Source organism: Vanacampus margaritifer, chromosome 17, assembly GCF_051991255.1.
Source record: "Vanacampus margaritifer isolate UIUO_Vmar chromosome 17, RoL_Vmar_1.0, whole genome shotgun sequence".
Taxonomy (NCBI): domain Eukaryota; kingdom Metazoa; phylum Chordata; class Actinopteri; order Syngnathiformes; family Syngnathidae; genus Vanacampus; species Vanacampus margaritifer.
Window position 1 is genome coordinate 15,988,318 of NC_135448.1, and position 27,945 is coordinate 16,016,262.

The 27,945-nt window shown below is 39.3% G+C and overlaps 1 protein-coding gene across 2 annotated transcripts in view; it reads right to left on the reverse strand.

Annotated features, from left to right (window-relative positions):
* Positions 1-16,080, reverse strand: part of csmd2 (CUB and Sushi multiple domains 2) — a 197,389-nt gene extending 181,309 nt beyond the window's left edge. For both annotated transcript variants that reach the window (XM_077549513.1, XM_077549512.1), the window contains exon 1: positions 15,272-16,080. In XM_077549513.1, coding sequence (XP_077405639.1) covers positions 15,272-15,428 — 157 coding nt within the window. In that variant the 5' untranslated portion in view covers positions 15,429-16,080. The remainder of the gene's footprint in view (positions 1-15,271) is intronic.
* Positions 16,081-27,945: the final 11,865 nt, after the last annotated feature.

Here is a 27,945-nt window from a genome sequence, read left to right on the forward strand (position 1 = left end):
AGAAAGCGAGTCAATAGTGATATTATTTCCCCTCATTATCCCACTTGAGCAGCGGCATTTTTTTTATTCTGTGCCGCAATGAATAATAGCAATCCTCAGCAGCCCACGCGCAAAAAGCTTAAAGATGATGAACGGGAAAAAAACACCCCTTTCATAGTCAAAGGCATGTTACGCTTGATGATCCCACCCCACTTTTCACAAAGACTACCGTTTCCGTGGGAGTGTTTTTTTTTTTTATCACTTTAACAAATTGTAAATCCTCTTGGAAAAAAAAAAAAAAAACAAGAGAAAAAAAAAAACAGGCTTAATGCATGGTGCGGTTCAAGAAGCCTCATTAACGACTCCCTTCATTGAAGATGCGTGCTGTTGCCGTGGCGACAACACCAAAAAAAAAAGCAGGCCGACGCATCAAATCAAATCCCTTCTTTCAATTATTCATTATTGGCGCAGTCCGCCTTAACACTTAGCGTCGCGCACTCCTCGCACGTTCTCGCAATCAAATGCACATCTCTGCTCGTCGGCGCCATTTGGTGTGACGCCTCACTTAAAAACGGAAGTCAATTAGCAGCTCGTTTGCGCCCTCCTCGCTTTTCGTATCATCGTCGTGGCGATAATGGGATGAGGAATATCAGGGGGGGGAAAAAAAATACAAAAGAAGCTTCTTAATAACCTAAAAGTAGGCTATGTGAGCACTTAGGACAATTCTGGTCCTGAACTACTACTTTCCTTTTTATTTAGGCATCTCTTTGGCTGTTCAATTTCTTGTGGATAATCAATAGGTTATTTGTATTCATTCTTTTGAGTGCCATCTAATTGTGTATAGCAGAACTGACCACGCAGCTCAATTGATTTGTTGGTGCAGTAAACATTTTCCTATCAGAGTTTATGGTCTCAGTCATTACTATCAAGTCTTCGTTTTGGCACGTCATTAAATTTCGTCTTTAGAATTATAGCTCCATTTAGAAGGAGGGATCATTCTACATGAAGCTGGAAATGCTGGAGGCGCGGCTACCGCGCCAGTTGGAGAGCCAATCAGGTATGCTCGCGTATATCCTACAATAAGTCATTGAGAACAAACATAGGGCCCTAAAAATCATATCGGACGCATTTTTTTTTTAAAAAAAACATCTGGGTACTGTTAAACATCTGTAAAGTGTGAAAAGTTTTCAGATTTTTTTTTTTTGACACTACTGAGTTACATAATTTCAGATCATCTTTTGCCCCCCCCCCCAAAGAAGTGAAATTATCAAAGTAGGGCTGTGCAGTTAATCTGAATGAAATTCCAATTTCCATTATTGCACTTCACAATTACAAAATTGGCATAATCGTTAAACTAAAATAATAGATTATTAATACAAATTTTGAGTTGTTTAAATGTATGTATTTCCACATGTTTTATTTTAAAAATACAAATTTAATAAATCTTGTTTGGTCTAAAAGGAATTTGCATAATTACTGTATAGTATTTCAGAGATTATTTTTTTACGTGTTTAAATATTTTCTTGTTTTGTACCAAAAAAAAAAAAAAAGATTGTCCTCATCGTGATTTCAATTATTACCAAATTAATCGTGATTAATATTTTCTTTATAGTCGAGCAGCCCTATCAAAGATTTCAAAACTTTAAATGTTCACATCTTAAACTTAAATTCATAAAATATTTATTCCGAAAAAAAAAAGTGGAGGCTGGCATTTAAAATGCATTCTTGTTTTAAAAATTTTGGGGTTTAGTTCCAATTTGAAGAAGAGTGATTGCAAAAAAAAAAAAAACATACCAGTTTTTAAAGGACATGGGATAAGAAAAATTAAAGAACAGAAAACAAAAGCATTAGCGTCAATATATGAGCTGTTCAATATTAACACGAGACAATTATTTTTGTTTATTGACATTTATGCTACATTAAATCCACATCTTTCTGAGCAAAGACCAACATGAAATGGCCTATCGTGCCCTTCACCAGAATTCCAATAAAAGTATCGAGGTGTTAAATGCAACACGGTCACCCTTTTGGACCGTGCATACGTAAGCAGTGGGAGAGGGTATGCAGGGACAATCTCGTAACTGTTGGATATTAAACCCAAGATGGAGATGAGATCCAAAGGCCAGGTCGTGAATGCCCCACCAGGACTCTACCATCTATCACCGAGAGATGGCTGCGAAGTACATGATCAATCAGCTCACTTCAACTTAGTGCGGCTCGCTTTAACCTTTCCAAAGAAGCAAGTTGTCCCCTGGAAAGCTTGCCTGTGTGAGAACACAAGAACCCAGACAAGCTGTTCTTTTGTCTTAGATTTTTGCTATGAGGGAAAGCTCCATATCAGTGGTTCCAGGGGCGCATGTTTAACAGAAGGTATGGTGTCCCACAGGGTTCTTATCTGGGGCCTCTTTTGTTTCATTGTATCTGATCACCTCTGGGTTCTATCTTAACTCATTTGCTCCCAAAAACGTATAAATACGTTTTAAGTGTTCCAAAGACGTATTTATACGTTTTTATGTTGTTGTTTTTTTTATGCTAGAGCATACAGAAGGCTTCGATGCAGCCTCTCAACTGCAAAGAACAGTTGAAGAAATGGTAGTTATTACACAAACGGCCAGCAGGTGGCAGCAGAGCTATATTCTAATGCTAATTGCTGCATAACAAAAACAGATAGAAATATTTTTTTTTTCTTGATGAAAAGAGAGACTTTAATCTTTCTTTTGGTAGGTTCCATGTTTTTATAGCAATAGAACACAATATTATGTGGGCCTTGCACAGAGTTCTTATATGGGGCCTCTTTTGTTTTCATTGTATCTGATCACCTCTGGGTTCTATCTTAACTCATTTGCTCCCAAAAACGTATAAATATGTTTAAGTGTTCCAAAGACGTATTTATACGTTTTTATGTTGTTGTTGTTTTTTATGCTAGAGCATACAGAAGGCTTCGATGCAGCCTCTCAACTGCAAAGAACAGTTGAAGAAATGGTAGTTATTACACAAACGGCCAGCAGGTGGCAGCAGAGCTATATTCTAATGCTAATTGCTGCATAACAAAAACAGATAGAAATATTTTTTTTTTCTTGATGAAAAGAGAGACTTTAATCTTTCTTTTGGTAGGTTCCATGTTTTTATAGCAATAGAACACAATATTATGTGGGCCTTGCACAGAGTTCTTATATGGGGCCTCTTTTGTTTTCATTGTATCTGATCACCTCTGGGTTCTATCTTAACTCATTTGCTCCCAAAAACGTATAAATATGTTTAAGTGTTCCAAAGACGTATTTATACGTTTTTATGTTGTTGTTGTTTTTTATGCTAGAGCATACAGAAGGCTTCGATGCAGCCTCTCAACTGCAAAGAACAGTTGAAGAAATGGTAGTTATTACACAAACGGCCAGCAGGTGGCAGCAGAGCTATATTCTAATGCTAATTACTGCATAACAAAAACAGATTAAATATTTTTTTTTTCTTGATGAAAAAAGAGACTCTAATCTTTCTTTTGGTAGGTTTCGTGTTTTTATAGCAATAGAACACAATATTCTGTGGGCCTTGCAAAATCAGTCAAATTTCAGTAAAACAGCCGGGAGTGAAGGGGGTTGCTTCTGTGAGTGAATGAAACAAGAACTGCTGTATATACATTTTTTTTTGTAACTATAAGTACTGCAACTAGACGACAAATGCAGCAGATTTTCTCCCCGCAATTACACGGCACCATTCCAACAAAAAGACCTCAGACACATCGCGTCTAGCTCGGGATATAAAGAGAAACAGCAGAGAAAAGTAACAAGACAAAGACAAGGGCAAGTTACCCGCCCTGGATCTAATCTCCCATCTCCTGGATCATTGCAGTCAGATAAGACCAGCAAAAGTCAGGAAGCCAATGAAAGCCCTTTGCCTGAGCTTTGCGTCTTTACAAGACAACCAGGGCATCTACATCAGACGCTCTCTACGGGAGGATTTAACGAAAAGTCCCTTGTCTGGCGGTGACAGCAGCAAAACTCAAAATGATGTCTTTGGGAGCTCTCTTCCACATATGGGCAGCATAAGGTCGCTATTGATTTGTTTTTACCTTAAGCTAGCGAGTTAATTTTGTGAAGTGTGACAGGAGTCGCGAGAGCGGTGGCAACGGTCGCACAGACTGACATCAGCCAGCTGCCCGCAGCAACCAAACACCCCCACCGGGAGGTTGCGCTAGGAAAGGTGAACATGCCAGTGCGAATGGCACAGTGGAGAACACAGAGGCGATTGCACTGAAGTCATGTCATATCAATACCGTGTATAAATCGGATATAAATCTTTTAGCGTGGTCGCTCCAGAGCGCCAGTAGAGGGAAAAATACAATACGAACATTGGCGCAATAAATGTAGTGTCGACAGATCATAACAATAGTGTACTCACACTAGCTTACTCATTTTTGCTGTAGCATCTCCATGTGCTGTTTACAGTGCCTTGCGAAAGTATTAGCCCCCCTTGAACTTTTTTTGTTCGCCACATTTCAGGTTTCAATGATATATATATATATATATATATATATATACAATCAACATAATTAAAAAATAAATTAAAAATTTATTAAATTAAATTAATTTAAAAAAATTAACAATATTTTAAACTTTTTTTTTTTTACAAATACCTTCACAAGGTACTGTATCTGCATTATACAGGGATGTGATTTGACCAAAGTGAAATTATCTGAAAATTTAGCCGGGGGTCTGGGGGCCGCTGGCACTCGCTCATTGGTTTTCCGTGTTTTTAAGTACTTTCAATGCACTCACATGACAAAGAAATAGACAAAACAAGAGCATAAATTTTCAATGTATATTGAACTATCCCATATAAAATGGCCGTTTTAGTCAACTCAAAATCAGTCACATTCAAAAACATTGGACTGCCTTTGCTTTTAAAAACTATCACATCTAACTAATGTGATTACTAAGTTAACACATAAATAATGTTGAAGAGTTCAAATTTCATGAACAAATAATTGTATCATGACCAAATGAAAAGTAACTCATATTAGAGCATACCACAAATGTCTTTGTTATAGCAGAAGTTGTTATCTGTCGGAGTCATGTGCATACACAATGAACTACAAAAAAAAAAAAAAAAATCAGATTCTTTTTTGGGGGGGGGGAGATAAAAAAAGCGGAATTCCGCAAATTAGCGGAAAAATCACATCCCTGATTATACTGTTCGATTGTTATACATGATCCTTAATTTCCCAGTGAACATTGATGAATCCAAATAGGAATGAACATCTATGCATATGCAAAAGGTTGGTTCAGATGAACAGTTTTGGTGTCGGTACAAAGTGGGATTGTTCTGCTTCGGCGGTGGTCTGCGTTCTTCCATTTCATTCTCCTAGTTATGATTGATGTATGCAAAATAATGCCTTACTTAAAGCCACATTTCAGGAAAAAAAGCTTTTATTCCATTTGTTTCCCCATCACTGAACCTCTGACTTGCTCCCAGACAGAAAAGTGCCTGCATAATATTTAATAAAATAAAAGTATACAGTGAGGAAAATAAGTATTTCACCCCCTGGTGATTTTGTGAGTTTGACCCTTTACAAAGAAAGGAACGGTCTATAATTTTCATGGTAGGTTCATCTTAACAGTGAGAGACAGAATATTAAAAAAAATCCCAGGAAATCACATTATATTAATTTTAAACATTTATTTGTCTTTTATTGAGGAAAATAAGTATTTCACCCCCTACCAACCAGCAAGAATTCTGGCTCCCACAGACCCAGGGACAAGATTGTAGACCTGCACAAGGCTGGAATGGGCTACAAGACCATTAGCAAGCAGCTGGGTGAAAAGGAGTCAACTGTTGGTGCGATAGTTAGAAAATGGAAGACACACCAATTGACCATCAATCTCCCTCGGTCTGGTGCTCCACGCAAGATCTCACCTCGTGGAGTGAACCGGATCATGAAAAAGGTGAGGAAACAACCCAGAACTACACGGCAGGAGCTTGTTGATGATATCAAGGCAGCTGGGACCACAGTCACCAAGATGACCATTGGTAACACACTACGCCGTAATGGATTGAAATCCTGTAGTGCCCGCAAGGTCCCCCTGCTCAAGAAGGCACATGTACAGGCCCGTCTGAAGTTTGCTAATGAGCACCTGGATGATTCAGAGGAGGCTTGGGAGAAAGTGCTGTGGTCAGATGAGACTAAAATCGAGCTCTTTGGCATCAACTCGACTCGCCGTGTTTGGAGGGCGAAAAAAGCTGACTTTGACCCCAAGAACACCATCCCCACCGTCAAGCATGGTGGTGGAAACATTATGTTTTGGGGCTGTTTCTCTGCTAAGGGTACAGGACGACTTCACCGGATCGAGGGGAGGATGAATGGGGCCATGTACCGGGAAATCTTGGGTGAGAACCTCCTTCCCTCAGCCAGGATATTGAAAATGGGTCGTGGATGGGTGTTTCAGCATGACAATGACCCAAAACATACAGCAAAGGCAACAAAGGAGTGGCTCAAGAAGAAGCACATTAAGGTTATGGAGTGGCCTAGTCAGTCTCCAGACCTTAATCCTATAGAGAACTTGTGGAGGGAGCTGAAGCTTCGAGTTGCCAAGCAACAGCCTCGAAATCTTCAGGATTTGGAGAGGATCTGCAAAGAGGAGTGGGCCACAATCCCTCCTGGGATCTGCGCAAACTTGGTGACCATCTACAAGAAACGTCTGACCGCTGTGCTTGCCAACAAGGGTTTCTCCACCAAGTACTGAGTCATGTTTTGCTAGGGGGTGAAATACTTATTTTCCTCAATAAAAGACAAATAAATGTTTAAAATTAATATAATGTGATTTCCTGGGATTTTTTTTAATATTCTGTCTCTCACTGTTAAGATGAACCTACCATGAAAATTATAGACCGTTCCTTTCTTTGTAAAGGGTCAAACTCACAAAATCACCAGGGGGTGAAATACTTATTTTCCTCACTGTATATATTTCCCTCCAAATGCCATTAATGTCAAACAAAATTGTTTCGCGCTTAATGGTGGAAACGGCTGAAAGAACATTTGTATGTGATGTTCCTCCATCTCGGTGAGTGCCACTTTAATCAGTCAATTGCAAAAAGGGCATTAGACTTTTAAGTTCAGAAGTTTGAACTCTGTATGTGTGCGCGCGTTTGTGTGTGTGTGTAAAAGTCAATGAGCCTGCGCATACTAGCGACTGGCTGCATGAATGCATTTATGAATATTTTGGGGAGAGTCTGCGAGCGTGCATGAATTAGTAAGCGGCTGTGAGCGTGTGAGTCACCGTTGTGGCTGTGATGACTGTGACAAAGCGCGGCGACGGCGCTCGGACCATCTGGAAATGGATGACAGCGCGGCGGGGAGGGGCGAGAGAGGGCGGTGGCGGAGGGAGACCGCAGAAATGAGGTTGAGGGGGGGGGGGGGGGGACACATCGGCAGGTGGGATTCGGAATAACAAAACGGTGCGCCTCGAGGAAACATTCATGACCTGCTTGTCAACACTTTAATCATCTGAGAGTCAAGTAAGGTGACAGCTCGCACGGGCACACGCTGCTGTTTGTCCAAATAGAAGCCTACCTAACTCATTCAAACCCCAAAAAGTGTAAACACATTTTTCAAATAATTTTCCTTCATTCCCAAAAACGTATTTAGACGTTTTTATTTTATTTTATGTTTTTTTTTTTTTATGCAAGAGCATACAGAAGGCTTTGATGCAGCTTCTGACATGAAGTGGTGGCTTAAAGCAATGATAGTTATTACAAAAAAAGGCCAGCAAGTGGCGGCAGAGTATAAGAGATTAGCCAGCGTGCATAGTATTTATTTATTTATTTATTTTACATGTCCTCTATGAACAACAAAAGCAATATTGTGCTATGAACAAAACTAACTAATACTATGATATATAATATACACTGTATATATAAATCCAAATTGGAATATTTTATATGATGTCATTAGAGCTTAGAATATGTTACTAAATCATAACAACAACATTTTTTGGGAACTCTAATTTTGTTGACAATGGCAATTTTCAATGGTTTTACCCCAATCGCCGGCGACAGCAGCAAACCAGGAACGAAAACTAAAATATAATAACAAAACTAACTAATACTATGATATATAATATATATATATATATAAAAATCCAAATTGGAATATTTTATATGATGTCATTAGAGCCTAGAATATGTTAATAAATCATAACAACAACATTTTTTGGGAACTCAAATTTTGTTGACAATGGCAATTTTCAATGGTTTTACCCCAATCGCCGACGACAGCAGCAAACCAGGAACGAAAACTAAAATACAATAACAAAACTAACTAATACTATGATATATAATATATATATATATATATAAAAATCCAAATTGGAATATTTTATATGATGTCATTAGAGCCTAGAATATGTTAATAAATCATAACAACAACATTTTTTGGGAACTCAAATTTTGTTGACAATGGCAATTTTCAATGGTTTTACCCCAATCGCCGGCGATAGCAGCAAACCAGGAACGAAAACTAAAATATAATAACAAAACTAACTAATACTATGATATATAATATATAAAAATCCAAATTGGAATATTTTATATGATGTCATTAGAGCCTAGAATATGTTAATAAATCATAACAACAACATTTTTTGGGAACTCTAATTTTGTTGACAATGGCAATTTTCAATGGTTTTACCCCAATCGCCGGCGACAGCAGCAAACCAGGAACGAAAACTAAAATATAATAACAAAACTAACTAATACTATGATATATAATATATATATATATATATATATAAAAATCCAAATTAGAATATTTTATATGATGTCATTAGAGCCTAGAATATGTTAATAAATCATAACAACAACATTTTTTGGGAACTCTAATTTTGTTGACAATGGCAATTTTCAATGGTTTTACCCCAATCGCCGGCGACAGCAGCAAACCAGGAACGAACGTGAAACCAGTCAACCAATCAGAAGCAGAAGTCGAATTTGCATACGCAGACAAGGCAAAGGAATCAATCACACAATAGGGCCAACACCCCCTTAATAGTTACTTTGCACCTCTGCATTGTCTTTTTCCTGCTTATTGGCACAATCGCCACAAATATTCTGTATTCCAGACACTCCCTAGTTTTGAATAAAAATGTTGGGTTAAGCGTTTCTCAGCTTCCCCTCCCTGCATTTATTGCTCACCGGTGAACGTGAAGAGCAGATGGGAGATAGGATGCAACGGAGCATGCGGCAGATTGGAGATTGAATGTAGCAGGAGGACAGGTGGGAGGGAGGTGAGACGAAGCAATGGCAGCGGTAAATGCATCGGACATATGGGAGTGCTTGTCCAATGTTTTGGCCAATATGTCCTACGGGAGGTCAATGGGGACATCATTTTAGGAGCATGCCTCCATGAGAATGTCGATTTTGGATGAAACATAAAGACTTCTGTAAAATGCAGTAATACAGCGACATCAGTGCCTTGGTATGCTTTTACTTTGAAGTTGTTTATGGCAGTCCATGGTGGTGTGGCGGCTAACTTAATCCCGACTGGAAGTTGGATAGTTGGGAGTTCAGTTTAAGTTTAAATTGACATCACAAAATGTTTCCATCAACACTAAGATGTCATCCTGAACTCACGTTTAATCTTTAATTCAGGACACTTTTTTTTTAAACCCAATGAATTACGAATGTGGCGCCTGTTCCAAGCGTTAGCGGTTAGTCGCTAACGGTTAGCCTCTGAGTTACTCAAATGTGCTGTTATAGCCGGCAAAATCACTACTTTGATTTTTAACTTAATTTAAAAAAAATTAAGTTGACTATCCAAAAATTCTAATCAATAGGTTTGTTATTAAGTTAAATAATTTTCATTGGGTTGTTTGTATACCAAAAAAATATTCAATATTTTCCGCCCTAACTGGAAGTTAGATGATATATTTTAGAACAAGACTTGCGCGGGGATAATGGCTGGAAAATTGGTTGCAATGCAATAAAGTCCTGGATTTTTTTTGACAATTTTCTAACTAACACCATTTCAAGTCATGCCATCACAAGGGCGGCCACCGATGGCGACATATCAACGGTGTGCGTCAATGATAAGGTTTTAATTTAGGTGTTGATATTATCGCTTTTTAAATTGCACAATGACGTTAATAACATAATCAGTCAGCGTCACCTTAATATCATTTCTGTTGATGGACCTGATACAGCAACTGAGATTAATGAAAGTAAGAGTAAGAGTTGTTAATAATAATAGTAAAAACGCGGCAGATCAGCAAGTCCGACCGAGATTTGCCTTCAGTTGACTTCCGCCGGCACGTTCCCTTCATTTAAATGAGTCGCATTTGCCTAATTTAGTATGAAATTAGACGCAGAAATCTGATCAGATCTTGTCAGATAGGCTTCTAAAGTGTGACAGTGTCTAATTGGGGGTGCAAAGCCATAAAAAAACATTGGGAGAAATCCCAATTTCGAGAGCCAGCTTGTGATCCAGCGAGCAGCAGCAGCTGCTCGCTGGGCTTGTTTGGCTAATGGAGCTATCCGTGGATCCTGAAAATTACAGCGTGGCAATTTTACATTTTGTACAAAAGGTAATGCTGACACAATTATTGGGTTATTTAAAAGACTTACTTTTTATTTATTTATTTTTTTTAATTTTTTTTATTTTTTTCATTTATTTTAGTTGAAGGTCCATAAGACTTATTCAGTAATTTCATTCATACGTTTTTGGCTACATGAGCTATCCATGGTCCTGAATTGCACGTGCAGTACATCAGACATCAACACTTGCTAAATACAGTGGTTGAACTTGTAGTAGTAGTAGATGAAGTAAAATTTGTTAAATGTTCGCCTAATATTTTAATGTTTTTTTCTTGTCACGAGGAAATTTTTGACATGTTCAAAATCTACTTGCAACAAAAAAAAACATTAAAACTGTTAGTGAATGATGATTTCCGATCAGGGTTTGATATGACCACTTAACGTTCCCAAAATATTCACCAATGTCTGGTGAGCGTTTAGCAAATGCTGCGACCTTGAACGAACCCCGACGTGAAATCAACATGTGTTAGCTCATTCAAGGTCGCAACATTCGCTAAAAGTTTGTCTAATGTTTTAGCAGTTTTTCTTGTTGGTAATACATTTTTAACATGCTAAATTTTTTTTTACGGTTTTCTAAGACAAAACATTCAAACAGTTGGAGAATGTCTGATGAATGTTTAGCAAATGCTGCGACCTTGAACGAACCCCGATGTGAAATCAACATGTGTTAGCTCATTCAAGGTCGCAACATTCGCTAAATGTTTGTCGAATGTTTTAGCAGTTTTTCTTGTTGGTAATACATTTTTAACATGCAATTTTTTTTTTTTTACGGTTTTCTAAGACAAAAAAATTCAAACAGTTGGAGAATGTGAGATGAATGTTTAGCAAATGCTGCGACCTTGAACGAACCCTGACGTGAAATCAAAATGTGTTAGCTCATTCAAGGTCGCAACATTCGCTAAATGTTTGTCGAATGTTTTAGCAGTTTTTCTTGTTGGAAATACATTTTTAACATGCATTTTTTTTTTTTTTTTTACGGTTTTCTACGACAAAACATTCAAACAGTTGGAGAATGTGAGATGAATGTTTAGCAAATGCTGCGACCTTGAACGAACCCCGACGTGAAATCAACATGTGTTAGCTCATTCAAGGTCGCAACATTCGCTAAATGTTTGTCGAATGTTTTAGCAGTTTTTCTTGTTGGAAATACATTTTTAACATGCATTTTTTTTTTTTTTTTTACGGTTTTCTAAGACAAAACATTCAAACAGTTGGAGAATGTGAGATGAATGTTTAGCAAATGCTGCGACCTTGAACGAACCCCGACGTGAAATCAACATGTGTTAGCTCATTCAAGGTCGCAACATTCGCTAAATGTTTGTCGAATGTTTTAGCAGTTTTTCTTGTTGGAAATACATTTTTAACATGCATTTTTTTTTTTTTTTTTTACGGTTTTCTAAGACAAAACATTCAAACAGTTGGAGAATGTGAGATGAATGTTTAGCAAATGCTGCGACCTTGAACGAACCCTGATTTGAAATCAACATGTGTAGCTCATTCAAGGTCGCAACATTCGCTAAAAGTTTGTCTAATGTTTTAGCAGTTTTTCTTGTTGGTAATACATTTTTAACATGCTAAATTTTTTTTTACGGTTTTCTAAGACAAAACATTCAAACAGTTGGAGAATGTCTGATGAATGTTTAGCAAATGCTGCGACCTTGAACGAACCCCGATGTGAAATCAACATGTGTTAGCTCATTCAAGGTCGCAACATTCGCTAAATGTTCGCCTAATGCTTTAACAGTTTTTCTTGTCGCGAAGATATTTTTAACGTTATCTTTTTTTAACATGTCAAAAATGTTCTTGCGACAAGAAGATCTACTAAAACATTAGCCAAACATTTAGCCGACATTGCGACCTTGAACGAACCCTGACGTCGCAAATGATCATCTCACGGTGGCATATGGGCTTAAAACGAAGCATTTTCGGGAAAAAAATAACAACGAACAAACCTGCTCTAAAAACAAATTAATGAAAACTAAAGGACTGTTAAAGAAAAAAAAAAGAAAACTCCTGCGCCTGTTCTATGACTGTGCAAATACAAGCCAACGCTGTGACGTTCAAGAAAAATCTTCCAGCCTGTACAGCATTTCTGCGTGTTGCATCATCATCATCATCATCATCATCATCATCATCACAGCACATCAGCGCGCAAAAAAAAAAAACAAAAAAAACACGGAGCGTGATCAGACACCTGACTGCAGACGTCATCCTCACTCAACCTCCCTCAGCCTCGGGTTCTCCCCTCTGCGGGTTTGAGCTTGATTACCGTTTATTGAGCGACAGGTCCTGCGGGAAGGTTGTTTTTTGATCGCTTGCAGCTCTCTTTGACACATCTCTATCTCGACACCTCTTGGGAGTGAGCGCACAGAGAGGCTACGATATTGTTTGACAAATGAATACCTTTAATGCACCCGAGGCGAGTACGACTGTGAGGAAGATTTTGCTCGTTTGAATGAGTCCATGTTGGGACAGCATACACGGGCCATAGGCATGATTTTGTCCGTCTCGCTCTCAGCTATAGTGTAGGACTCTGGTGCCCCTTAATGGGGGGATGGGGCAACTGCCGGTGGCTCTTATGCAGGGACGCCTGCGCGAACACTCCCGAGTGTTATTAGATAAGCAATGTCTGCGTTTCTCCAGTGGATTCAACTTCAAACACCAAATACCAAGTTTGGTCACCTGGTGGGTGGAATTACATTTTAATCAGAGAAAATCGCTGCCTGTTTCACTCACTTGTGGATTTTGTGCCGAGAGTTTGAGTGGGCAAGAGCCCCGTTGTACTGCTATCAAATCCACTATTAACTTAACTAAATACAAATATAATAGACAACATCCAACATCCTATCCAGCCTGTTTCAGATATGTCCCTCCTCCAACACGCCTGATTCATAAGATTAGGATCATTATCATGCCTCTGCAAAGCTTGCTGATGAGTTGGTCATTTGATTCAGGTGTGTCTGAGGAGGGAGGGAGACATCTAAAAGGGTGGATAGGGCGCTCGAGGACCGGACTTGGGCACCCCTGATGTACAATATATGATCTACAGCAGGGGTCTCCAAGTCTGGTCCGTGAGAGCCCCTATCCAGCCTGTTTGAGATGTTTCCCTCTTCCATCACACCTGATTCATATGACCAGGATCATTATCAGGCCTCTACCATGCTTGCTGATGAGTTGAACATTTGATTCAGGTGTGTTGAAGGAGTGGGCATCTAAAACAGGCTGGATAGGGGTGCTCGAGGACCGGACTCGGGCACCCCTGAAGTACAATATATGATCTAGAGTAGGGGTCTCCAAGTCTATTTTGATGTCTCCATCCTCCAACACACCTGATTGATATTGATCAGGATCATTACCAGGCGTCTGCAATGTTTGCTGATGAGTTGATCATTTGATTCAGGTCTGTTGGAGTGGGGAGACTAAAACAGGCTGGATGGGCACCAAATGATCCAGAGCAGGGGTCTCCAAGTCTGGTCCTTGAGAACCACTATCCATCTTGTTGTGATGTATCCATCCTCCGACACACCTGATTGAAATGATCGGATCAGGCTTCTGCAATGTTTGCTGATGAGTTGATCATTTGATTCAGGACCGGACTTGGGCATCCCTGATGTACATTTTATGTAGAGCAGGGGTCTCCAAATCCAGTCCTCAAGAGCCCATACCCTCCTCCAAAACATCTGAATCAAATTATCAATCAATCAATTTCAACAGAAGCCTGATGATGATCCTGATCATATGAATCAGGTGTGTTTGAGGAGGGAAATATATCATAGGCTGGATAGACCGGATTTGGAGACTCCTGCCAGACTTCTAAAAAGCTTGTGAATAAGTTGATACTTTGATTCAGGTGTGTTGGAGGAGGCAGACATCTAAAACAAGCTGGATAGAGGATCTGGAGGACCAGACTTGGGCACCCCTGATGGACATTTCATGATCTAGAGCAGGGGTCTCCAAGTCCGGTCCGCAAATAATGAACCCACCAGCAAGCCCTTTGATCCAGGTGTGTTGGAGGAGGGCATTGGCTCTTGAGAACCAGACTTAGCGATCAACCCATCTGCAAACTCAAAAGAACCCTGATAATGATCCTGATTATTTGATTCAGGTGTGTTGGATGATGGAAACATCTAAAACAGGCTGCAAAGACAAAAGGACCAATATCCAAATGTAAAAATAGAAAGACTCATCATTTATTAAAAATAAATGATCTGTTGCCTGCTCGTCAGCAAGACTTCGAAATGAATGCGCGAGAGAAAAACAAAGTGGGGGATCTTCTGACGTCTGAAGGAAGATTCAAAAGAAAGACACCCCCCCTCTCCCTTTCCCTCTCTCTGGATGCCGAACGCCTACTTGCACTCTTCTTCTTTTTTTTTTTTTTTTTAACATCACCCTCCTCACTGCAGGTGGGGGGGACGACGACACAATCAGCTTTTACATGAACACAACTCCTTTTTAAGTTGTCCATTGTCGCCCCCCCCCCCAACCCCACCCCCACCCCCCTCTTGTTGCAATTCAACAGTTACCAAAAATAGACTGTTTATAAACGCGGCGCATTTTTAAGGCAATGAATGGCTGAGTGTGTGCGTGTGGTGCTGATTTGCATTCAGTCGGTGGCTGTGTTGAGGGGTGTGGGGCGGGGGGGGGGGGGGTGCTGCCGCATTTTACACGACTTCGGCTCTTCTACGAGGGGGTGTGGGGGGGGGGGACTCACCCTCTACCGATGCGCTCAGAAGCCCCATATAGAGCACAAGCATCACCCGGCTCCACTGCCGTCCTCTCATGACGGCCAAAATCCCAAATCCGTCCCCGATCAGGCGAGCGCATTCCGCTCCCTTCGCTGCCCCGTCCCGACTCGAAGCGGCGTCCATGGCAAAAAGCTCGACACTATCGTGATAGTTCTCAGACGGTCAGAAAATTGCGATTGACTCGGTGTGGGTGCTGAGAAAAATCCCAATGCATGGAGGAGGAGGAGGCTCGGATCTCGCAGCTGGATTGAAGCATGTCTTGCAGGCGCCGAACGGCTCAGTCCGTTTGAACGGGGAGTAGATTTCACACCTGGGGAAACGGGAGTGCGGGGAGAGGGAGGGGGTGGTGGGAGGGGGTGGGGGGAGCGTTTGGCTCTGCAAAAGCAAATGATACGCTTCAAGTGGAAGCTGGTCGACTCCACGCGCGTTCCAAATCACGCCGATCTCTCGCCTGCTCCTCCACGTCAAAAGAAGATGAACGTTCCTCCTCCGGTTTGCCGCGCAGCTCCTAAATCTCCATCCAGGCACTCACCATTTGCAGGCATGATAATCCACCTGAATTAAACTACATTCACGTGCAAATGAGCGGACACTGATAAGAGTGTCGTGATCCGGGAACGGCAGCGTTAAAAACCCCGTTGCGGAAAGTTCTGGGCCCAGCATCTGTGTGCAGAAATGATTTGGGGGGAAATCTGCAGGTTGTAGTTGATATTCCCAGGATGGTTTAACGCGGCGTCTGACAGCGTCGCCTCGGCTCCGTGTGACGCCGAGATCAGACTGCAGACCTTCTCTCTCCTCTCACTCAACCCCCCCCCCCTCTCTCTCTCTCTCTCTCTCTCTCTCTCTCGCTTAGCCAACTCTTGCTCTCTCTCAACCTACATGCGCCTCTCAACACGTGGGCATTGCAACATTATAAAATAGTTTATGAGACTATATCATAACGTTAAGTAACCTTTTTTTTAAAAAAAAAAAAACTCATTCACTGCCATTGACGGCTATAGACGGCAAAAATTCATTTAAATTATTTCTATTAGTTTAACATTTTTTTTTTCCACTTTTGCTAACAAGAGTATGAAAACCTAAAAAAAAAAAAATATTGTAAATTTAGAACAGATATAACGTGTGATTAATCATTGGTTAACTAGTGAAGTCATGTGATTAATTAGCATTAAAAATGTTAATCACCTAACGGGCCTAATTAAAAAAAACTATAGATTAAAAATAGCGTTTAATCGTATTTTTTTTTTTTTGGGGGAGAGCTCAGTATTGATCATTTGACATGTCATCATCATTGTTCTCTTTTTTTTTTTTTTTTGGTGTGTGTGTGTGTGTGTGTGTGCGTGCGTGCGTGCGTGCGTGCGTGCGTGCGTGCGTGTAAAAAAAAATACGAATTCCCATACCGTTCACCTAAACCGAACACTTCAAAATCCAGCCAGAGTCGTGGGGCCGCCAGGAGACCCGAAGAGGAACCAAAGAAAATAAAGAAATCGTAATTAATCACATGGTAATTTCATATCTCTTAAAAAAATGTACAATAAAAAAAATCTTGGTTTTCATAAAAAATGAAATTAAATGGAAAAAAATGTTAAACTAATAGAAATACTTCACATGATTTTTTTTATGTCTATAGTCGTCAATGGCAGGGAATGAGTTTTAATATAAAGGTGAGGGATGAAGTTCAAATGCAAAAAAAAAAAGCTTCCTTGCACGACATGACATCGTGACATATTGCTACTTTTGAGGCTTAATCGTACCGCAGTAATTCAATTAATAGCCTACTTTAGAACAAAACATGACGTTAAGTCCTACATATATAATTAATCGCTTATCAAATGAATTGATGGTTATCTTTGAGAATGCTCAAGAAAACATTTTTATTTTGGATTCCAGATTGCCCAAATGCTCAGAATTTTAGCTTCTCGCGATTGCTCTTGGAATATTATCCACTTTCTTTAGTCCTCCATGAAAGTGGACCAATTCTCTTGGGCTGTGTCCGATTGCACACACTACAGTAGCCTACTTCCCATAATAGTGCACTACTAAGGGGTCACACCATTTTGTAGGGGTTTCCAATTTTCCAAATGAAAAAATATAGTGCACTCAAAATGTACACACAGTGCACTTTGAAAGGCAGTGAAGAAAAAAGTATGAAAAAAAAAATGGTGCGTGTGAGAATCAAAGCGATACAGTAACTATAAATTACAAAAAAATAATTAAAATTTTAGTTGAAAATATGTAGGGAAAGGAAATAAAACGTTTTAACATTTTTATTCACAATAAATACAGTAGTCAGGAGATTTAGTGTCTATTCTAATTTCTTCAATCGTTTTGATTTCGATTCACGAGAGTTCAGTTCGATTTTGATTTTTCCCGATTCGATGCAATTCACTTCCGTTCAATCCGATAGATTAAATAAAGAACAAACATTCTTCTTAAAAGACAAGGGCATGATAAAAACGCCACAAATATTAAATTCCAGAGTAAATTTTGTGGCGGCAGCAACTGGTCAAATGATTTAGTTTATTAATAAAAGTAACACATGTTATAATCAGTTAAGTGTTACACAAGCATTGACATCAGCAAGGATGAAATGAAAATCTTTTCACAATTCTAATTAAATAATTGTAAATATAAACTTGAAATGTTCTGAATTGTCTTTAAGTGCAATAAGTCAGGTCTTTCATAAATTTAAGAAAATCCTTTTAAATTAATGTGAACAGTAAATTTCAAGAAAACAGTAATAATACAAAAAAATGCCTTTAAAATTCAATTTCCGTAAGAATTTATGGGGAAAATTAGATATTTAAATAATCGATTCCTGATTTTATGAATCGATATTGGGCTCCAAAAGGAAAATCGATTTGATATTGATTATTCGATTTTTTTTCAATATTTTTTGGCGACGGGGAGCAAGAGTGAGCTGAGTGACTATATATTGAATTGGAGGATAGGGGTGGACATTCAGACACAGCCTTGTTGTTGGATCAAAAGACAACATTTGTTTTTACTTTGGAAAGCAATTAACTCTTTCACTGCCAGACGTTTTCAGAAACGGGTTGTCGCCAGTGCCAGCCGATTTAAGCATTTTGAGTGATCTTTCAAGGTCCACAGAAAATGTTGTGTTTGGACTATGGAAACACACATACTACCAAATGAAAGATTGGACTCTCAGCTTTCATCAGAAAAAGACATTGTACACTTCTTTTTGTCCATGAATGATGCCACAAACACCTAAATAGTGCTTTACTTCTGTAAAACGCTTTCACCAACAATGAAAAAGTGTTTTTTGATTGCAAAATACGTTTATTTCCATTCAACAGTGTAACAATTTGACAAAACAATTTCGCAAACTATTTACAAATGTGTGCAACTGTGGTACTACTTACAATGATGTGGATGTTTCAAATACAGTTTTTCCTTTTGTAACGCTCTCCTGCGTGCAAGGAGACGCCAGGACTCGCACAACAGTTTACTTTCACTTTCACATTGGTCCGTTTTGCGTGCAAACGTTACACTTTCTTGACGGCCTTTTTTTCCGGGGAATAAAAAGCAAGTAGCAGACTGTACCCACTTCCTCCGATGAATATGCATTGGACTCGGGGCACTCTCCGTCGTCCGATCGAACGTCCGCCTGTGCGTGCTCGGTTGCGTTCCGCGTTACGACACCGTCATAGCCGCCGCGTCAGCGGTTCCAATTTCGCCGTCAAGCTCGGATTCACCTTCATCATCATCGAGGATGATCACCGTCGTCATCAATGTACTATTTTAGCGTTGGTCGATGCCTTTCGTCTTGTAAGTGTAGAGCTGCTTGCAAACGCTCGCCATTGCCCGTTCCCTCCTCCATCTAGCTCCATCTAACGTCTTCTACTGCCGCGTCAATGCTTTCCAACCACGGAGTCACCCTCATCTTCATCATCTATGATGATCATCGTCGTCAACAATGTGCTTTTTCAGCGATGCTTTTGGTCTTTGAAAAAAACGTCTCGGGTGTGAGCTCCTCGCGACCGGCCGCCATTTTTCCTTTGTCTTCCATTCTCATCTCCTGCTCGACGCTCTAGCTCCGCCTCTACTGACGCCCACCCGATCTTGTCAAAAGAGAGTCATCGCTGCCCTCTAGGGGCCAAAAATAGTCATTAGGCACAACAGACAGACTTGAAACTTTCATCAGACATGCGGAAGGGTTTCCTCTACCCGTTTCAAAAAAAAAATAAAAAATCATTGGATGACGTCTTTTGACGTCATTGGCAGTGAAGCGTAGGTTTTTACTTGACGTCTTTAAACGTCAGTGGCAGTGAAAGAGTTAAAAACATATTTTTCCATTTTATGACATATTACGGACCACAATTAAAGATGTGATGCCCTTCACTCATTATGCGGCACCTCTGCAAGCATCGATCCAAAAGTCTCGCTCTCGTCATTCCCTGCAGCATATACGCGAGTGTTCGCGCATTACTTCTTCTATGGTATAATTTGTCAGCTCATCCGGGGGTGGCAGGAAGACGGGGGTACATAAACCTTGCTCAATAAAGAAAGCGGTCACATGCAGTTAGGTCCGGCGACGTTGCGGGCGCACTTGCGGAACACCCGATCGTCTTATCCGGCACGGTCCATCAATCTGTTTGGCAGCTGCTCCTGGAGAAATCTCCTGACATTGTGGCATCATATTGTTGATTTTTTTTTTTGTTTGTTTCCATTCACACAATAATTCTATTTCATCAATAACAATAATGGATCATCATCAAATTAGAGGCTCCAGCTATGACCAATGTATCATTCAGTCAGCGGAATGGAAATCAGTTTAACATAGATATGCTCACGTGCGGTTCACTAATCGTGAAATTAGTGTTTAATAGTCCGGAACGTCCATTGGTGAAACTGAATGTCATTTCCACCTCTTGCATATGGGCCGCGATGATTAGTTTTCCGCAATGCGCCGTGCGTGATAATGAAATGTGCACTGGCCTCCAACCTCCGGGATCATAAACAGTCCCACAACACTGGATTCAACTTCTTGCACTACTCACACATTCGGTAAGAAAAGCTACAGATTCATTGTCGGAATTCACGCGAGACGACATATATTAAACTCTTTTCCTGCCGTTAACGTTAATCAACGAAATACCAACGGGTATTATTTTTTTCCCTTCAATGGGCAGCGCAACGTCTTGGGCAACTCTGGTTTCATGAATGAGCTGGGAAAAAAAACACTCACTCACTATGACCAGAAGATGGCAGCAGCGTATCTAGCCTACATTTATTAACTCTTTTCCTGCCGTTAACGTTAATTAACGTTACCGGAAATCTCAACGAGTACCGCCATCAACGTTAGTTGACGTCAATTATGTTTTTTTTCTTTAATGGGCAGCGCAACGTCTTGGGCAATTCTGGTTTCAAGAAAGAACTGGGAAAAAAACACCCACTAACTATGACCAATAGATGGCAGCATCGTATCTAGCCTACATTTATAAACTCTTTTCCTGCCGTTAACGTTAATTAACATTACCGGAAATCTCAACGAGTACCGCCATCAACGTTAGTTGACGTCAATTATGTTATTTTTTATTTTTTTTAATGGGCAGCGCAAAGTCTTGGGCAACTCTGGTTTCATGAAAGAACTGGGAAAAAAAACACCCACTAACTCATTCAGTGCCAGCCCAGTAAAAATCGATCTTTTGACTAGTGATGGGAAAATGAAGCTTCATGAAGCACTTGCGATACTTTTTGACTCCTCAAGATGGCACTCATGATTCAAAGATGCAATGCAAATGTAATCAATTTTTATTGCACTTGTCTTCATTTTTAAACCAAGAGCACCATCTAGAGGAGTCAAAAAGTATCGCAAATGCTTCATGAAGCTTCATTTTGCCATCACTACTTTTGACGTCTATAGCCGTCATTGGCAGCGAATGTGCTAACTATTGCCAGCAGATGGCAGCGTTGTATCTCTTAGGAACTATGTCAATTATCAAAGCCTTTGTAACTAAACAAAAAATATTAGCGTCAAAGTCCTAAACAAAAAATATTAGCGTCAAAGTCACTGTTGTGCAAAAAAATGTATCTTTTCAAAAAAAGGTTATTTTTTTCCATTCAATCAAATGACCTATTTTCAAATGGAGATAACTAAGAAACAGAATTAGAATCATTCTTTGTTTTCTAATGGGAGAATGGAATCCAATCTTTCATATGGTATCCACCATGTTTACATAGTCACCGCACACTAATGATGGGAAAATGAAGCTTCATGAAGCACTTGCGATACTTTTTGACTCCTCAAGATGGCACTCATGATTCAAAGATGCAATGCAAATGTAATCCATTTTTATTGCACTTGCCTTTATTTTTAAACCAAGAGCACCATCTAGAGGAGTCAAAAAGTATCGCAAATGCTTCGTGAAGCTTCATTTTGCCATCACTACGCGCACACGATATTCTGTTTGCCTTGACCGATGAGTGAAAATGCTCGAAATCGGCTTTTTGGATGACGTTTAGCAGTAAAAAGAGATTTCCCAACCACCACAAATCAAAAATTATAGTACTGTACTGGATCATCTGCATCAGCTGTTAGTCATCACCAACATTAGTGCCGACTTGAAAACATCTCATGGTGCAATCACTACTTTTTACACAGAGCAAAAAAAAAATAAAAATACGTATCCCGGCAACATTTTAAAGTGCTTTATTACCGTCATCGATATCCAACTGACGGGACACGTATAGGCTTGCAATGTAGACGGTTTTAGGGCAAGAATAGTCGAGTGGCTGTACTGTAAAGTATTTCTTTATGGCTAACCAGTTGACAGGAAAATATAAAGGGACATTTTGTACAAAAAAAAGCTGCCGATGGCGGTAGATATTATTGAGCAGAGGCCGGTACATTTGATTTCTTACTGTATTTATGCTGCCCGCTATTGGGGACATTTCTGTGCCATGTAAATACACTAAATGGCGCTGATGAGACTTTTGAAACACTCCGACCAGAGACTAAGTGCGTCACATAAGGTGTATTATGCTCTTGAGAGAGTGAAAGAAATGCTGGAATGAACTTAGTGACTTAGCGCTTCCATGGCACTGAAATGTTAGCAGACGAGTTGGCAGTGCGGCTGCCACAACATCCCCGACTGACACAAAAAGAGGACGAATAACAAATGGACAATTTTAAAAAAAATCAAAAAAAATCCAGCTTGATCGATGGGGCTGTTACAAATGCAAGGCTGTCAGAAACGAAGCACCAAGTTTAAGGGGCGACGTGAACGGAGGCGGTTTGCAGGAATTGGACTCGCGCATGTGAGCCGATGCTCCCTTCTGACGTCTGCTTGTGTAAATGAGTGAGCGGTAGAGACGGGCCAAATATCTTCCTCTTGACATTCATCTCGCTTCGCAGTGCTAATAACGTCGCTTCCCGGGCTGTTGCTAGGCTACATAGCTTGGTTTGGTCTCCGGCAAGTGTCGGATGACTCCATGTTGATGTCTGTGGATGTTGATCTTTGATTTTGATGTAACTGACTCAAACGCGGACTGGACACTATGAACTCCATTAGGTAGGTACGTAGTGTTAACATTATTAACATTTTTAATTCTTTATTTCATATTCTAACCATGTTGAAATGTTTTATAGATGTGTAGAGCAGGTGAAATAACGTTGAACTCAATATAATTCGACCTTAACCTATCTGGTACCTTGTTTTGTCTAAAATTTCTTCTCAGTGTCCTGCGTGAAAACATATTCTGTTCGTGAGAGAGAACGCACACACACAGTTCTCAACTATACTACATTAGGAGATGTCACGTTCAATCTGTTTGTGAGATTTTGTTTTGGGGAAAAAAATACGAACTGGTACACTGAAGAATATGTTGTGTCTAAAAGATGAACACAGCTGCGAACTGTGTACTGAGATTCTGTTTTCTTCTCTGTTTTTCTTCTGTTACGTAACATTGTGAGAACCAATCTGTTTTTCTTATTCATGGGAGGAGAAAAAGGCGTTTTGCTTTCAAACTCGGATTGTATAAAGAGCTCTCTCTCGCGAGGGAGGGGGCACGCACTCTTGGATTGACACACTCTTTACGTGATATTCAATTTGTGTGACCGGAGATCTCTGTAATAAATCATCCTTCGAAGGAGCCTTTGTCACAAAGAAGTCTCATCTCCAATAGATAGATAGATAGATAGATAGATAGATAGATAGATAGATAGATAGATAGATAGATAGATAGATAGATAGATAGATAGTGAGAATGTTGGTTATCCGAATGCAGGCTGGAGATCGATGAACAGTCACTTCGAAGCTTTTATTTTACAGAATATTCCGGACACAAGCGAGTTTACAGAACACAGCTGCAGCTTCTCGCAAGTGTGTAGTTACAGGGGACTCACAACATTCTTATACTATCTTGAAGGGTGGTACCATAAAACCCCCAAATCCTCAGGAAAACCGCCCCCAGTCCCCAGAATTTTACAGCATTCAATACACATGACCACAGACAAATTCTATTGTTGTGGAAATAGAGGAGCTCCCCCCCCCCCCCCCCAGACCTCATTCAAACACTCACCAAGCTCTACTGAGGAAATTAAAACAGTTATGACTAAATCTAAACAGTTATAAGTAAATCTGGGCAGAAGACCCTCAACAATAGATAGATACTAGCTAGTAATAGAGCTAAGTAGCTAGCAACATACTGCACTTTAATGATCAAAAAGGAGAATTTGCTGTAAAGTAGCTGAAAACTAAAGTACAAATAAAGTAGTGAAAGAGTGAGAAACCACCAACGGGATTAAACTGACAATGAAAGAATCTGCTTTAAGGTGGGTGCATATTACTTTGTGGATGACTCACTCAATGAATCAATAGTTTTAACCAGAAACCGTATTTGAACTTTGGCACAGGCATTGGGCGATGCCTATGTTCAAATGTCACATTAATATTTAAACAAAACACCAGCAAAAAAAAAAAAAGAAGCAGCTGTTAGATTTCTGGATATAAGCAAAAGGGAGTTTTACTGCACAAATTATCATAATCTGTTTGAGGGAATTAGTTGTCATGCAGTACCGCTGAGTCAACAGCAACTTGCCAACTGTTGAAGATTTTGGCTTTCACAGGGCTCACATTTTGGATGGAATCTAATTTGGCCCCAATAATAGAAGCGGCACGGTTGAAATAGCAGCAAGAGACGACGCAACTATGACAGGATGACAATTGGCGTCGGGATACTTTTTCGACGACGCAGCGTAGGTGTTTGGCAAAAGCAATTTTTGCAAATGGATTTTCCTGAAGATGTAACTGCGCACTCTGCTTCCGTTCTATACCTGAATATGCAGTCAGTTCAGGGATCTTATCTCTTTATTTATTCATTGGGGTTACCTATGCACCAACCTCCCATGCAATTTGCAAAGGAATACCTTCAAACTACACCTCATCGACACTCGCTTGTCTTTTAAACTAGTTAAGCATTGATTCCCGCATTTTTGTTCCTCGGGCAAATTACTTACTTGTACTTCTCTTCTCCACCTTCTGGGCTTCCTCAATGTTCAATCGCTTGTACCCTTCTAATCCCTTATTTAATCTCTTCTCGCCCTCCCTCGCAAATCACAACCCGCTTCATCAAACGATCTTTCTTGCGAGATTTCACGTATAACTTCATCGAAGCAATGACTGAGAAACCAACTTGTAAAAAGTTTTGTTGGTTTTTGACAAAAAAATTACATCAAAAAGAGCCTGTTTTAAAGCAGACATCTTGTCTGCCGTAATATTGTATTGATAATATTGTATTTGTAATATGCGTTTAGTGAGACAAACTTGAATTCCATTAAATCCATAGTCATAAATTCACTAAAAGCCACATTTACCTCAGCATTAATTTTACAGCCAATTCCAATTTTCTAAGTGTGCAGATGGGACTCAATCCTCCACTGGATCTTATTTTTATTCCAATAACTTGCAATATGCACCTAAGTGCTGGCTGTGTATAATAGAATTTATTGTATGAGGTATGAGATGAGATAGCACTATTTCTGGAAGAAAAAAAACATGCTAAATCTAAGTCTCACGTGTGCTGCACAAATGTTATTTGTCCCAGTGTCACTCTTGATGGATTCCCCTCATAAGACAAGCACAATCAGGGATCATCTTTCATTCTCCTCCCACTCAGTAGGCTCCGTCATTGTAATGTATTCCCTTAGCCACACACTTGTTGGTTTTTCCACATTTTTTTTTGTTGCAAGTGAGCAATAGAGGTGTGAGTGAAGCTCAGGAGTAGACATACTACTACTGTAGGTACATGTTGGACTAACTGCAACTGCGGGGCGAAATTCACAATGTGTCACCTCGTGTCTTAGGTGTCAGGGCTTCAAAGTAGGGTTTCAAGGGAGAGTTTGGTCTTGTGACGTTTTTTTTTTGTAAAACAGCTGTTAAAAAATTGAGTTAAAATATTCAGCTGTCAGAATGTGTGACCGCAAGTTTTACCAGCTGTTACAAAATTGAGTTCAAATATTCAGCTGTCAGAATGTGCGACCTCAGGTTTTACCAGCTGTTACAAAATTGTGTTTACAAAATTCAGCTGTCACAGTGTATGACCTTGTGTCTTAAAGGTGTCAGGGCTTCAAAGTAAGGTTTCAAGGGAGAGTTTGGTCTCCAGGCAGAGTCACGTTTTTTTAACAGCTGTCAGCACCATCAGAATCATTTCAAACTTTTTTTTTTTTCACAATTCCATAAAGGTAAACCTGAAATGCTATTTGAGAGTTTGGTCTCCAGGCAGAGTCTTTTTTAATATATATATATATATATATAATTTTTTTTTACAGCTGTTACAAAATTGAGTTTTGGTTTCAAGGTAGCGTTTGGTCTCCAGGCAGAGTCATGTTTTTTTTTTTCAAACAGCTGTTACAAAATGTAGTTAAAAAATTCAGCTGTCAGAATGTGTGACCTCAGGTTTTACCAGCTGTTACAAAATTGTGTTTACAAAATTCAGCTGTCACCGTGTATGATCTTGTGTTTTAAAGGTGTCAGGGCTTCAAAGTAAGGTTTCAAGGGAGAGTTTGGTCTCCAGGCAGAGTCACGTTTTTTTAACAGCTGTCAGCACCATCAGAATCATTTCAAACTTTTTTTTTTTCACAATTCCATAAAGGTAAACCTGAAATGCTATTTGAGAGTTTGGTCTACAGGCAGAGTCTTTTTTAATATATATATATATATATATATATATATATTTTTTTTTTTTTTACAGCTGTTACAAAATTGAGTTTTTAGCGTTTGGTCTCCAGGCAGAGTCATGTTTTTTTTTTTTCAAACAGCTGTTACAAAATGTAGTTAAAAAATTCAGCTGTCAGAATGTGTGACATCAGGTTTTAAAGGTGTCACAGGGCTTCAAAATAGGGGTTCAGGGGAGAGTTTGGCCTTCAGGCAGTTTCACAATTTTGAAAGCTGTCTGACATATATATAAATATATACGTGCAGTATATATATACAGTATATATATATATATATATATATATATTCATACAGTGATTGCAATTGAGTTTCTCTTTCCAGGCCTCAGGACCAATGACTAAAAAATTCAGTTTTGTCCTCATATTTAACTTGGAGAAAGTTCTCTGCCATCCAGGATATGAAGAGGGAGAAAATATGCTTCATAATATGCAGTCCCACTGGTCTTGATGCTTATCCAAAGTCTTTTCTATCCTCCTAAAATGTGAAAAAGGCATCTCCACCTCCAATGTGCTGGTGGAATTTAATCTTCTCACAAAAGTGAAAAGGCTTTTTTTTTTTTTACAAAGTTTTGTCAAAAAGGGTTCACATCAAGTGGCAAAATAAGAGCACAAAATCTAAAACAGCGCAAGAAAAAGGACATGCTATTTTGTTATTTTTTGGACAGTTGTACACAAGTCCTCAAAAAAGAAAGTGCATTATCATTTTAGGAAAAAATAAGTGCAGACAAGGCATTCAAATGATAATTGTGACTCATGGTACTGACAGACAAGTAAAAAAGGGCGACCTTTATGGTAAGTTCAGTAAAAATGTGAATTCTGAGACAAAAGCATATGCATAAATTTGACATTAAGGTATTGTACTGTAATTTCCATAGCAAGATGTCCCTTAATATTATATGTGGCCCCAAAATCACCCTTAAAAAAACTTTTTTATTTCCTCTGTCTCTTCATGACTTACTTCCTGACTCTCAGGAACATTTACATTGATGCACATAAATAATAGGCAATAAAATAATAAAATATAAATACACACAACTCCCCCTAGATTTTGGATCTTTTTTTTCCCCCTCCTTAAATGCATGTTATTCACGGGAAATTACGGAACAACTTGACAAGTTATATAACGTTTTTTTTTTTTTTTTTTTACAATAGAGAGGATTATATCCCTTTTTCACTGCTTTCACAATTGTTTTTTAAACATTACAACTTGAAGAATTGTGGTATTGGACATTCTTACAAGCAGTAATGTATAATGTTATACACATTTGACTTTTTTCTGAAAAAAATATCAACGGTTTTACGTGCAGAAAAAAAAAGAGAGGAAAGACATAAATATGACGGGTTGTTTTTTAAGATCCTACCCAACCGGATTGATCGCATTATCCCATATACTTATAAACACCACTCTGAGGCATCGCGGTATCATGGAATCTGGTGACT